The sequence below is a fragment of the Oenanthe melanoleuca genome, chromosome 20 (assembly GCF_029582105.1).
Source record: "Oenanthe melanoleuca isolate GR-GAL-2019-014 chromosome 20, OMel1.0, whole genome shotgun sequence".
Classification (NCBI taxonomy): Eukaryota; Metazoa; Chordata; class Aves; order Passeriformes; family Muscicapidae; genus Oenanthe; species Oenanthe melanoleuca.
Window position 1 is genome coordinate 4,068,472 of NC_079353.1, and position 14,705 is coordinate 4,083,176.

At 45.4% G+C, this 14,705-nt stretch overlaps 1 protein-coding gene across 1 annotated transcript in view; it reads left to right on the forward strand.

Annotated features, from left to right (window-relative positions):
* Nucleotides 1-3,673: 3,673 nt before the first annotated feature.
* CDH4 (cadherin 4) overlaps nt 3,674-14,705 on the forward strand; it is a 414,536-nt gene continuing 403,504 nt past the window's right edge. The window contains 2 exon segments of the mRNA XM_056507230.1: nt 3,674-3,854; nt 5,812-5,923. Of these exon segments, the coding sequence (XP_056363205.1) occupies nt 3,789-3,854; nt 5,812-5,923 (178 nt within the window). The 5' untranslated portion in view covers nt 3,674-3,788.

Here is a 14,705-nt window from a genome sequence, read left to right on the forward strand (position 1 = left end):
ATGCACATTAAATCTGAAGGCATTTTTCATTCATCTCATTTTTGAACTGCTGTCATAAACACAAAATTTGCCATTATCTATCAAACTAGAATCATCATTATTTCCTGTTGTGTCCTTTGTTGCTACTTCTGACACAAACCCAGATTAGTAATAATGACTCTAAACCATTTCTCACCCAGCTGTCTCCTACTTGAAAAGCAAGAATCACCAGATCATACAGAAGAAACCCACAGTAAGGTCTGCATACTGTATAAATTAATTTCTTCTTGTTTATCACACTTTTTAATGACCACATTTTATCCTTGGCCACAACTATTTACTCGAGTTCAGCGAAATATTTACTTGTCAGAGAATTAAATGGGTTAAGCCAGTGGGAACATTTCCCAGATAAGGAGTTCAGATATCAGCCCTAAGCTAGGAAGGCAAAAGCCCCTTGAGACTCTGTTTTCTCACCTCCTGTCCATTTAATTTGTTATTCCCATGCTTTCACATACTTGATGGCTGCTTGACAATTTTATTGTATGTTGTACAGTCCCCCAGTGATCACACCTCCCTGCCTGGCTCCCTCTCCATGGTCACACAGCTCACATCCCATGCTCATCTCCACCACTAAGGGTTCTATTGTCCCCTCGGTGTGGATGTGCAAGTCCCACTGCTGTCAATAGGAATTACATGTGTGCACCAAGGAGGGGAAAATCCCTTGTGTGCTCTGAGCTCCTCGTTATCCCAGCACAGTCAGCTCTGTAGATGTCTCATCCACGAGCCTTTTATTCTCTGGGGTGTTGTGCAGCACAGCAAGTTGCCTCCCAGGATCAGCAGTTTTGCTCTTGAGGTGTTTAGCAAGTTGATTTATTGTGCATGTGTACACTCAAATTCTTCATCCCGCCCACTCCACATCTTGTACTGTTCCTGTGTTAGAAGGTGGAGCTTCCTATTGCTTTTTGTTCCAGTGCACCAATTCCTAACCAGTCTCCCAGCAGACTCCAAGTGAAGCAAACCCTTCCAAATAACACATGTTCAGGCCCAGCTCAGGCCTGCAAGCTGAAAGTTTGGGGGAAAATTCAATAGGTACAAAAATGTAAACGGCATATTTTTAATTTTCCTTAAAGATCTGAAGGAAGACATTTTATAAGCACTTCATGTGAAGTGCTGCTAAACAAGGAGATAGTTCAAATAGTAGCTGATCAGTTAGAAAAACTGTAATTCCTTCCAAAATTAACTGGAGTGTCAAGAGTGAAGGAAAATGGTAGAGTGAAAGCAAGCACACCCATGAAGCAGAGATTTCCCCTGTCTGAACGTGGATCTGGATTCTCCTCTGCTCCTTCTGGAGCCACCTCAGTTTGGGAGGCACCTGCTGCTTCACACCGGCCACTGCTCTGAAAATCCAACTGAGAATCCAGCTCCATGTGCAGCCTCATTCCTGGAGCACAGAGTTTGTTACCACAGCTTAGAAAAGCAGGATGGCAAACTAGCTTGGGAAAAAAATCAATTTGCCATCAGATTAGAAATCAACTGTAAACATGTTGGAAAAATCTATTTTTTTTTTTTTTTTCACTGCTGCTCTGCCTTTTCTTCGCAATCTGTTGTGGTGTCAGACTTATTTTGATAATACTTGTAGAACTTGTCATATTAACAAAGTTATCAAGCAGAGTGAGCACTTGCACAGCAACAGCTGTAGTCCAGCAAGAGTCAAAATAAGTGGCCATAGATATTCAAAAATGAACATGCACACTGTAATTGCCCAAATCCAAATTATCCTCAGTAGTCTCCAGAGTACTTGCAGTTTTATTTAAACAGCAACTGCCCTTAAACCTGGAACAATCTGTTCCAAACTTTGAAACTGAGCATAAAGATAAAAGGAAAAAAAAATAATTTTTTAATTTTTAATTTTAATTTTTAAAATATATAAGGATTTATTTTTGCTGTGATAGTGTTGTCACTCAATGATTTCTGCCTCTGTGGAAGTGCTTCATAAAAAAGGGTCTACATTCAATTCGATACAATGATGGCATTTATTTCATGTTATATAACAAACTCAGAAATACTTGTTTAAAAACAAAATAAACCCCATAATCCACTAAGACTGTAAATTGGTGGGGTTGGAACAGTCTTTTCATTATCCCTGTCCACAGAGCTCAGTACAATGAGGCCTCAGTTCTTCCCTAACGTCTCTAGGTGTTAACACAATGCTATTAAACCTACTCAATAGGCAAAGATGCAGCCAGTGGATTTATGTGTCTCATTCCTTGGGAAACGTGCAAACCCCACAGAACAGTTTAATGGCCGGATTTTTCAGCTGCAATGTCTGATTTTGCACGTACATCAGATAATATGCATCTCTTTATGCAAATTGCTGTTGGATTTATGAGCACAAAACACTCGTGCCTGGGAATTCCTATTTGTGGCATTGAGCTGGAGAAGACAAGGACAGGATTTGGGATTTGGGTGCCAGGGTCCTGCTGCAGGAAAAGAGCAGGAGCCACACTCTGCTTGAAGCCACTGCTTTCTGTGCTCTGAGTTGAACTGATGAAGTTTCACTTTCTGCCCCTGTGTGGATCTGCCTTTATTATACACCAGAAATTTGCTAGTTTAGTGGAGTTAGCTTCCTCTGCTACTGATGTGGATGAGGATTAGGCCTGACAAGCCTATTTTCCTCTTACAAAAAGCAGGGCCAGGCTCAGGCTGGTTCACAGATACGGCTGAGGAGGCAATCCTGGCACTGCTTATTTGTCTACCCTACCCTGAGTTTTTCATCCCTGGACACATCAGTTTTTTCCTCCCCAATATGTAAGTTTTTGGTAGATTTTGCACCTTTCCCTCACAGCCTGAGCTCTGCTCTCCTCACATGATACACTCATGAACCCCTGGACATTGATCTTTTCCTGTGAACACACTTACTTTTCCTTATGGGAAACACTTGGTTTCCACCTGGGCATGTTAGTTTTTTGCCCACTGAGAACATTTGTCCAGTGCTGTGTTAATTTTCCCCTGGATTTGCTGCTTGTTCCCTTGTGGGCACACGTAAAAAGGGCTAGAGAGGATGACCTTAAATTGAGACATTGGAGACTGAGGTTATTTATCAGAAAAATGTTCACAGTTCTGGTGCTCAGGCACAGGAAGAGGCTGCCCAGGGAGGCGGTGGGATTTCAGAGGAGTCTGGATCTGGTGCTGGGCTCGTGGTTGGACTTGCTGCTCAGGGCATCACCGAATCCGAGCTGGAAGGGGCACAGGTGCTCAAGCCCGACCCTCAGTGAGCAGCGGGGACCAAACCGCAGCCTCGGCACCGCCAGCCCTGATGTGAGCCCTGGCGGCTCCGCGATCTCCCTCCGCCCTCGGCTTGCGCCGGCTGCTTGCTTTGGGGCTCTTCCCAGGAGCACCCCAGCTGTCCGCGACAATTCGGACACGGAAGTTTCTTCTGCGGACAGACGAGGCTCCCGCGGGCCGGGCAGGGCGCTGAGAGAGGAAGCGGCAGCGCCGCCGAGCCCCTTTCCCCCATCACCATCACCATCAGTACCACCACCACCACCATCACCATCAGTACCACCATCACCACCATCCTCCTCCTCCTCATCCTCACTACCGTTATCATCATCCTCCCCGCCCGCGCTCCCCCCGCGGCGGGCGGCGCCTGTCGCTTTAAGCGGCGCGTGCCCGCGCGCGGGGCGGGGCGGGGCCGGCGGCGGCGCGCGGCGGGCGCTTCACCTGCAGCCCAGAGCGGCTGCGGGACCCGGCCGGCTCCGCTCCGCTCGGCTCCGCTCGGCGCTGCGCTCCGCCCGCCCGCCGCCGACATGAGGGCCGGCCCGCGGCGGCGGCTGCTGCTGCTGCTCCTCCTGCCCGTCTGGGGCTCGGCGGCGGTAAGTGGGGCGCCCCGGGGAAGCGCGGGCGAGGAGCCATCCCCGCCGCGGCTCCTCCGCGCCAACTTCGGGCTCGGGGTGTGAGGATGGCGCTGGGTGCGCGCAGCTCCTGCCGCGCTGCCCCCGCCGCTCCGCCGTCCTTTTAGAAATCGAATCTCCGCCGTGCAGTTCTTAATTGTTATTTTATTTTTGAGGTGCCGCCGCGGTGCCGGCACAAGTTGCCCTCCGCGCTGCGCCTCGCCGGAGAAACTTGGCGGGCAGCGGCGCGTCCGGCGCGGAGCCGCTGCGAGCCCGCGGAGCCGCTGCGAGCCCGCGGAGCCGCTCCGAGCCCGCGGAGCCCCCGCGGCCGCGCCGCCCGCCCGGCCCCGCGGAGCCCGCGCCGCAGCCCCCAACTTTTATTTTTACAAATAAACCCACCGAGCGGGTCCGCATCGTGCTGCGGGGTGATGCTCTGAAAAGTTTGGGGGTTTTAGGGTTTTATTCCCACGCCGCCTGAAATTGAAGGTTTTTTGTAAAACATCAACAAGCGGCTGAACGCGTGGCTACAGTGTTACAGAGCGAGCCGGGCGGCTGGTGGGTTTCGGGCTGGGCTGGCTGCGGAACAAGAGCCGCTTATTTTTCCGCCTCAATCTCCCGGTGCCAACTTGAATCCGTGAGGATGTCCCGAGCCTTGTGGAGGCTGGTGGCTGCTCAGGAATAGCCCCGATGCGCTCTCGCCTAGCGAGCACCGCTCTGATAATGGGGCGATTTCAGATTCAAAGCCCGCTGTGCTCGGTGAGACCCTCTGAAATATTTGCTAATGGCAACATCTTGCCAGCCGCGCTCAGAGTCCAGCGGAGCCGCCGCTTCCCATGCAGTAGCTGGCATCCGTCTCCCGAGCGTGATTTTAAGCCGAGTACATTGGCTTGTGTTCTGCTTGCTAAGCTCATCGGGAAGGGCTGTTCCGCGCTGTTCGCTCCCGTGTCTCCGGTGTCGGGTGCGGGCTCCGGGGGAGGCAGTGCCGCCCGGGTCGCACTTTGCGGGGAGGCGCCGCTCCCGCTCCCCCGGCTGCAGCGGCGCTGCCGCTCTGGAGGCGGCCGAGGTGCCGCCAGCACCGCTGAGCGATGCTCTGGCTGGCTCTGCCGACAGCCCGGGCGCGTTAGAAATTCCCTGCCACCAGCACTTGTTAGTGCGTAAATCACCTGGCACTCGCTAGGCATAAATCACGGGCTTGTGTGCTGTCAGCGAGTTCCTTTGGAGCGGGGGTCTGGGACCTTGCCTGCCGGGGAATCCCGAGGAGCCTGGGCTGCCCTGTCCCTGTGCCGGGGGCTGGATCCTCTGCTCGGGCCAAAAGTGCAGCCGAGCGTTTCGTTGGCTGCTTCCCTGTGGGTGCTGGCACGTTGTGCACCATTCTGTGCATTGTTACCTTTTTAATTGGGATCCCCTCCATCCCTTCCCGCTGCCAGGGCAGGAGCAGAGCCTGGAGAGTCCCAGCCAGCAGCAGGCAGAGCCTGGGATGTGCTGCGGGGGTGCAGGGGAAGGAAGGGTGTCCTCACCTGGTCGCAGGCTCCTGTGTTTCTCCCCTTTCCATGCTGGGGTTTGCCCGGTTTCTCAGTAGCGAACCTCGGTGGTTTGGATGTTGCAACATCAGGCCTTTGCGTGTCTCCAGTGCGAGCACAGCGCCTTGATGAATTGCTGCTCTTTGTTTCCTCCCCTCTTCTGACAGTGCCCAGTATCCCAGCCTTCCTACAAACAATGCTCTCTTGTAGTCAGGCAACTATTGCTGGCCCATTTAATTTTTTGCAGCTACAGTATGGATCCACTCCAACAGATAGGCACTCTAACACAAGCAACTTCTACTTGCACACTGCTTCACTGTTCAGGTTTGCTCATGCCTAAACACTTCATCACTGGGTGCAAAACCTTTTCCCAAATGACAAAAGTCATGGTGTGCATTTTCCTTGTTTTGTTTTTGCAGGCACACAATGGGGATCTTACAGTTAGACCCACATGCAAGCCTGGCTTCTCAGAACAAGACTACACAGCATTCATCTCCCAGAACATCATGGAAGGGCAGAAGTTACTCAAAGGTAAGTGGAATAAAAAGCTTAATAGCTTCTGCAATAACTGTATTTTCAGGAGGTGAAAGGAGGCTTAAAGATGCTGGTTTTGATGGTGAAATTGTCTGCAGAATTATGTTTGTAGGAGGATGAAGCACTAAGTGGTTTACCTGAGCACAGTTTTGAATACAGATGAATCATTCCAAGTCCGTGTGCTGTCTGCTTCAGGTGCATTGTTTGTTACACTCTGCGAGGTCATCACTTCACTCTTGAGTCTCCCACTCCCACCCTGTCTGAAGGAACTCTGCATCTGATATTTCAGAAAGTATTTTTATGTATGAAATTCAAAGATCCCTAAATTATCTCTGCTTTGAAATGGATGATAAAGCAGACGTTGTTGTTGGAAATGTGGTAAACAAGCCTACAGACATTCTGTTCACAAATGTGGCATTCATTTTCATTACTGCCCCACTGACAACATGAAAACACAGGCAAAAAGAAACTACCAATTAGCTTTATAGTAATTGCAGGATTATAACCACTTTAGTGATTGTAAACTCTAAGATGTCTTCGTAATCCAAATAACAGTAGATTATCCTGTGTATTGATCTGTCTCCTTTTCAAGTTAAAAATAATTAAACTTTATATTTGCATGACGCTGAAAAATATTCCAAGAGAATTTTATTTCTGAAGATCAGAATCCCAGCCCCCCAGAACTCCAGGGAGTTGGGGAGCACATCAGGACTCAGTGCTGTACTCAAGGCTTGAGAAACCCTTTGCAGTGTTTCCCTGAGTACATTTTGCTCACATGCATGTCACTCTGCCAGAAAGCTGGGATTTCTGTCTTCCTCCAGAGCAAACACCTGCTCTGTTACTTTGATTTTTCTCAGAAGAGAGGGAGAGTTGTCAGTGTTCTCTCTGGCTTCAGCAGAATCCAGGACTGGACATTTTTGCTCTGCATGAGCTGGCAATCACTTTTGTGTCTGTGCCCAGTTGTCTTAGTGTTGCTGTTCAGGAACTCTCTTGACTGGCCTGGCATTAATTAGTAGACCTTGGGGAGTTTATTTTTAGTTTGAAGGGTGACCAAAGAGGGACTTGAGATGGACAAACTCAAGATTATGCAACCCTAAAGAGACCAAATACCAGTAGTTTACACACTGTTGCAATTTCTCCCAAATGTGAAGGCAGCTTTACAGGTCAGTCTGGAAACTGAGTAGATTTCATGCTCTTTTAGCTTTGCAAATTGTTTGATAAAAAATGTTCTCTGAGTACTGTAGAAAGTCGGATCATAAATATATTTACTCAGAAGAGTGGTTTTTTGCAGTTTAGTGCTTGATAAATTGTTCTGTGTTTATGGAGGTGGATAGCAGGGATGGAGCAGAAGGGTCTGTTCAGAAGCATTAGGTGGCTGTGACTTTCAAAACAGCACAGTGACTGTCATTTAATTTCTGGTTTAACTGACAATTTTTTAATATGGAATTATATTTACACAGGCTGTCAAGTTGATTTGAATGAAAATATATTTCTATTTGATTTTATCCTTTAGGGACCAGTTGTAGCTTTACATTAGTCATGGCAAACCTGCCTCTGATTTAGGGCTGAAATCACCCTGGGGACGTTATGTATCCATGCCCCACTTGTAAGATTCATGTCCTGATAACATTGTCCCATGATTTAAGAGCATTTTTCTCAACAAAAGGAGGAAGAAAAAAAAGTGCAAGCGCTGTGTTTGCTAATAAATCAACTATCATCTTTGCACCTTTTAATCTACAGTCAAATACATGCTGTTGTTTATCATAGGAAGCAAATATATCTAATTAATTTATACAATAATGGGCAAGAAAATTCTTCTTCATGCTTGTGTTGTTCTTTATATATACTCTAGCATGTAAAATTGGTAGTTTTCCAGTTTAGGTTTAATTTTACATCCCAGCACTTGATGTGTCTGAAGCATAAAATGTTTATCTCTTTCTTCCATCTGGGTGAAGTATTGTACAATGGTTCAGACCAAAAATGGGTTCAGATTGCTTACATTATCATGTTTGATAGATTGACATATGTACTATTTCACACCATCTTACCACGCAGAGCTCTGCTGCCAGCTACCACCATCTTATTCATCAGCATTCAGTAATTCATCTGCAGGCCAAATGGGACTGTTTGCCTGAATTTAAATAAAAAAAAAAAAAAAAAAACCAAAGAAAGTAGGCAGAAATTCACCTGTCAGTGCTTTCATGGAATCTGGGGGGTAGAAAAAAACGTGTCTGTAGCTTAGATGGCTCTTGGGGGATTTCACAGAGCAAACATGAGGTTTTTATGCTCACCTTGTCCTTAGGAAGGGGAGGTGGGCAGTCCTGGGACAGTTTATCCCTAAAGGTTTGTCCATCAGAAATCAGGAGCACGCAGACCTCAGCATGGAGGTGAAATTCCTCCAGAGCATGGGGAAGTTTGGATGCTCATGGTTCAGAATAAACCCAGCATTTCCCTTTTAAGCTTTGCAATATCCAGCTCTGAAATATATGCACTGTTATGAATGCATCAAAATGAAAGTGTTTATAGTATTCTAGGTTTGAATCAAGTTAAACAGATAATGACTGCTTATAATTGGTTTATTCCAATGGAAATAGCTTAGCCTTAATTTGACAACAAGAGCTTTTACAGAGTCATTGTTTTATTATAAGTATGCCGTGAGCTATTAGCTACTACTTTGTGGTTCATCTTCTTTGCCTGAGTCAGCTCTCTAACATGCTCAAAACATACAGATTCTAGCAGGAGCTATTTGTTACACAGTAATTAACTTGTTTATGATAAATGGATGGGAGAAATGTCACGGCATTTTGTTTTATGTATAAATGAAAAGCATCTGCATTCTAAAAATTTCATGTTAATTAGACTTAAAATAGTTTTCCCCAGTAGTGCCACAAATACCACACACTGCACATCACTGCCAGCACTGGCCTGGTGGTGGGGTGGTGGCTGAGGTGATTTGTGGAGCCAGTGCCTTCCTCAGAAATGCCATCACTGCATCTCCTAATGAAAGCTGCTGGGGTGTAATCTGTTATACTTTTTTGTCTTTGTTTTTGTTTGCAGGATCATAAACTTAGTCTTGATCACTGATGCATGATAAAGTTTAAGATAGCTTTGTTAAGTATTTTCTTCTTTAGCCTGAGGGGGAGATCTCCATGCCTGCAGTATGGCAGAGGATGATTGTGGCACGGGGATCTTCTCCTCTGTGTTAATTATTCATGATAACTTAACGTGGTGGGGAGCAGGGACATGTGGGGCTGCTATGAAGCAGTTCAGCAGTGTCCCAGGGGATCTGATTCCTGATATGAACTCAATGTTTGGGAGTGAAGAAGACCAGCAGCCTCTTGGGGAAGGAGGGAAAGAAGGAGTAGGATGCTGAAAGTGTAGGATGCTGAAAGTGGTGTGTGATATGATAGTCTTGCTATTGGCTTTATACCCTTTTTGATTTTTTTTTGGTCGTGTTTTTTAAGATTATAATTAATAAAAAAGACATTTTTCAAAATCAGAAGTTCAGGTTTAATTGGCATGCTGAGGCTGCAGTGACTGGCAGTGGGTGGAATGGCATCAGGGTGTTGAGTACATTATTTCTCCAGTGTGGCCCCACCAGGCTGCAGCACCTCTCACACACACCTAAACAGAGCAGCTCACAGCAGACAACACAAGCAGATGAGATGTGCAGCCACTTTTTTGTGTTTTCTGTGCATCCCTTCATCTGCAGTGATTCATGTTTCTTTGCCCAGCCCAGGCAGGGGAACTTCTCCTGTGTGGGCAGCCAGGTTTGGGGACAGGAGTGTGGCAGCACACTTTATTTTCATATGGAGAGATGAATAAACTCTGCCAGCATGTTCTGCTCTAAGCAAGTGTATGAAACCAAAGGTAGCCAAGCTCATGCAAATGCATAAGAATGTAATTGCTTCCATTCTAGGATTTTCTTACTAGCATGATTCTTGGTTAAAAACAAAATTCATAAAGGCTTTAATGGAATACTTTTTTTTTTTTTTTTTTTTTAATAAGAATTCACTATGGAGAGATCTCTTCTAAATTTTTTAGAGATAGAATTTCTTCATGGTCAAAAGCTTTTTGTTCTCACCGCTTAGGTTTCAAAACCTCCATCCTTTTTAGTCGTCACCACATCCAGTATTGAAATTGAGGAAGGCTGTGAATACTGTTTATAAAGTATTGACTGCCTAGACCAAAGAGCCCCAGCACCCACAGTTTCCCTGGGATAGTGGAGGATGCTGTAGATGGTGTAGGCTTCCCACTTGTCCTGGGTTTAGAGTCCAGGAAATAGCCAGGTACCATCTGCTGTCAGTTTTGGCAGAGGTCAGGGTGTGTGGGTGTCTGAGGCTTCCCTGCCCACAGCCTGTGTCTGCCAGCTGCCCTCTGCTGTGTCCCACGGGCACTTGGGGAAAGGGAGGAGCCTGAGGAATGCTGGAATTTATTTTGGTGTTTGGTGAGTCATGGAGCACCTCTTAGGGAATAGCCAGGTGCCTTCTGCAAGCTGCTCAGAGTTGAAGAAAGCAGAGAGGCTTTTCCATTCAAGTTTTCATTGTTTTCTGGTCTGTGATTCTGCATGGAAAGCAATTACTGAGATTACCGTGCACGTGATTGGCTTCACAGATCTCCAATAAAATCTGGAAATAGGGAGCATCCACCAGGAGCTCAGAGCTCAGCCTCACCTTTCTTCCTTCCTTTCCTGGGGGAAGCAGAGGCAGACAGGCCTCAGCTCTCTGTGCTCAGCTGTACAGGCTCCAGTGGACAGACTCTCAGAAAACACTTCTCACATTCCACAGAACAACTTTTTAAAAGCAGTTTCTTGTGATGGACAAGTTGCAAATCAAAACCATAATTTCCATCCTGAGTTCCAGGGGACATCCCAGAAAGAGCTGCTGCAGATTGGGGAGCTGCTGATGCCTATGCATTTTTAATGTTGTTCTTCAGATCTAACTTCTGACACAAAAATGATGCTTAAGATGACATTTTTATCTAAATAAAATTGTAGTTAATGAGACTGGAGTAGTCAATAACACTCTGTAGAGTTAATCCCCTTACACTGTTTAATAACTGTATATATTGCTTTCTAGTTCACAGCTTTGAATCAAACTCCTCAAATCCAAAGAAAATTATATTTTTCTACATTCTGGGGAGTTAACTGATTTTTATCTGAATAAATCTGCTTCTCCAACAACAGACTTGAAGCTTCTCTCTTTTCTTAGGGATTTTTCTGTTAGAGAATTGTGCTGCTTCAAATTAGGCATTCTAAATAGGTATTAAGGAAGAAGATGAAACAACAATTTCTGTTGAATAATTTATTCATTTCTTTATTTATGCTTAGGCTTTTAGGAAATAAGCTGTGTCTGGAACAGTATCAATTAGTTATTTATTGTGAAATACCTGTTGTTTTGAACACTAAGCTGATAATTTTAGGTCTTTTAAGGTTGGAAAATGTTAATTTTAAAGTCAATTCTTTGTACAGGAATTGACTGTCACTGACAGAGCTCATGAGCTCTGATCTCACAGTGCAGATGCTGAAAGCATTCTGGAAATTGCTGGTTTTGCATGTGGCAATTGAAACTTATTTATTCTAGCAGTGAAATATTTTCTTGCCTAATTTTCATTGACCTAATGCCACTTCTCATTGCCTAATTTCATTGATATTTTTGTGCAGGTCTCCTTCTGCCTTAATTTCTACCCTAAAAACGAGTCTCATGTTTTTTTTAGAGGGAGCTTATTTCATTGCAAGCTCAAGCTGGGGAAGTACTTGGTTCCACAGCAGCAGGGGCCACGTGCACAGCTCATAGAATATTTTAGCAATATAGATAATACTTGAAAGTCTTATTTGAAGGGCAAGAAGAGATTAAAACTACAGAGGATAGGATTTCATTGGAAATCTGCTGCTTAATGTTTCTCATAGAATGAATTTGAGCAACATAGGGAAAGAAGGGAGTTTCTGTTTGATTTGAGGTTACTGGTATGTTCAGAATTAGGGCCATCGCTGTATCAAGTGGAATTTTTTCTTTTCAGGCAAATGGAAATAGTAAGAACTAAGACCAGAAAGTGATGTTTGAAAAGCAAAGCCCAGTCCTTGCCTCTGTGAGCTTTGGGTGGTTTGGCAGGAGCATTGGGATGGACCTGTGATTCCAGGCAGGAATCCTGGTGTGGAGCACTGCAGGAGGAGTCTGCAGGCTCAGTGGAATTGATCTGTGCCCCTTTTTGTGTATGTGCACCTCTTGTGCCCTAGCCAAAGATTCTGAAGAGGATTTGGCTTCACATTCAGTTTTCCTTTTGGTGCCTACATGACCCCCAGGATTGCTTTTCCAGCTGAAATTCAGAAATGTCCTTGGCCAGCTTTGCCATGGCAGGGTTTTCTTACTGCTCAGGATGCTGTGATATATTTGTTTAGTTATTTTGTTTTAATATTTATTTATTAATATTTCTGAAAGGAGATTCTGAGTGCTGGGGCTGTTTAGTCTGGAGAAGAGAAGACTCTATAACTGTGTATAAATTCCTTGTGTATTGAGTTCAGGTGCACAGAGGAAGGGCAGAAGAAAATGGCACTAACACAAATGCAGGACATTGTGCTTAAATTAGGGGAGAAATTTTCAGCATGAGGGTTCTCAGACATGCCATGAAGTCTCTGTTCTTGCAGATACCCACCAGGACATGTTCCTGGAGCCTGCTTTGGCTGTCTCTGTGCTGAGCAGGGCTTGGGAAAGCAGCTCTGCAGCCTCCACCGGGCTCTGACCCTGGAAAACACTTTGCAGGTGAATAAATGAAAAGACAGAGAGGTGAACTGAGCTTTTCTTCAAATACAAATCCCACAGCTTTAGATAAAAACATTGCAACAGCCTGCAAAACATGATCTTTACTGGGAAATTGTGTTTCTTTAATTTCTTGGAAGCAGAACCTCTAAAGAGGGAATAATTGAAACACCAGGGACCAGCATTCAGCTGTTTGCTGCCATTAACGTCCAGACTTAACCTGGGCGTAGTTTGTCTCCTGGCAGAAGGAAATGTTACACTTACACTGAAAAAGCGTTCAGTTTCCTCTTTATTTTTCGTAGAATGAAAGAGAACATGTGGAGTTACTGTTTGACCCAAAATATTTGCTGTACAACCAGCTACTTCTCTCCTTTCAGGAGCACGTCTGTTTTCTGCGACATGAAAAACGCTCGGGCTGAACAACATCTCTTTTTGCCACAGGCTTGCGATTTTTCTTGTTTGTGTTCATTATCCCTAATTTATTTATTAATTTTGGGTTGCAGTCGCACAGAGGGAGCGGGAAGTGGCAAATGCTCTGGCATATGGGCTGCACTGTCACTGGGAACTCTGAGCCGTGCTTGCTGCCTCCTGACCCCGGGCTGCAGCATCCACAGTCCTATTGCCTGCTCCCTTCCAGTACACAATTCTAATTATTTTTGTAAAATTGCTGCTGCTGTTCCTCCCCACTTGCCAGCATTCTGTAGCAGAAGCTCACTGTGCTGCTCGGGGTCACATCAGCTGCAGCCCATTAACACCAGCGTGGTAATGGCAGCACTGTGTGCCACGCACAGTGGGGGGGTTGGAAGCTCCTCCGAGGACCCTGAAGATATGTATGGGCCACCCATGAAGGAGAAGAAAGTGAAATAGATGTCCTTTCTGCTTTGAAATGAGCCAGTCTGTTTTCATTGATACCCAGAAGCACTGCAGTCATTAAAGGCTATTACTATGCCTATTATAAATCACAATTTCCTAGCAGTTCAGAGGTTAGTCAGAAAAATTACTTTTAGTCTTAAAATTTTGTTACAATGAGTTTGTCTCATAGTAATACCAATCCTTATTAAACGAAATTCTTTAAAATAATTATGAATGTAGCAATTATCCAAAGATAAATAGTCAAGATTAGAAGAATTTTTCCATACAGAGCTATGTATCTATCAACTCTCTGTCAGTTCATGTCTAGAGAATCATAAAAGGCAGGTCAGTGAAACACATGCCTGTTACTTCACCACGAAGCAAGAAGAGCATATTGGAATTATTGGTATGGGAAAGAAAAACATGCAAGCTTGGGAAGAGGGTGGAAAATAAAGAAATTGCTATAGGTGATGAAGTGCAAGTCAGGACTAGTTTAAAGTATGAAATTTAATAACCTGTTTGTTCCTGATACAGGCAGTGGGGATCAACAGATAACTCTGTATAAATGCCACAGTTCTATCAGTGAGTGTCACTGATTTCAGGAGCTGTTTGTGGAGTCACCTGTGGGTTGGTGTTTCCTGGGCTCAGATCCCGGGCTGGAGAAGCTCAGGAGGATTTCTCGTGCACACTCCTGCCCCAGGGCACGAGCAGCTCCCTTGGAACAGGTTTGTCCCTGCTGGGGGCTGGGAGATCCATTGGTGGGCACCACAGCCAGTATATTACATTGCTTCCCTTTCCTTCTGAGTGTAAGTGGAACTCTCTTGATGCAACTTAAACCTGTTTATCATGGACACACAGAACGGTTGCTGGGTTTTTTTTTTTCCCCCCAATACAATCGAAAATATTTTTTTCAGCTTCTCTAGGCTGAACCTCTCATTTGTTGCCTTTTGTGTGTGGTGCTTGGCTCCCTCCCCTGAGCCCTTGTCTCTGTTACTAGCAGGATGCTCCAGGTTGATGTGATGCTGCCAGCCAAGTCTCACAGTGCTGAGCAGACAGGCAATATTACTTTGCCTGTTTTGCAGGCAATACTCCACTTGATTTATCTAATGTGATGATTGCTTTTTTTCTTAGCAGTATGATACTGTTGACTCATGTTCAGCTTGTGATCCAGT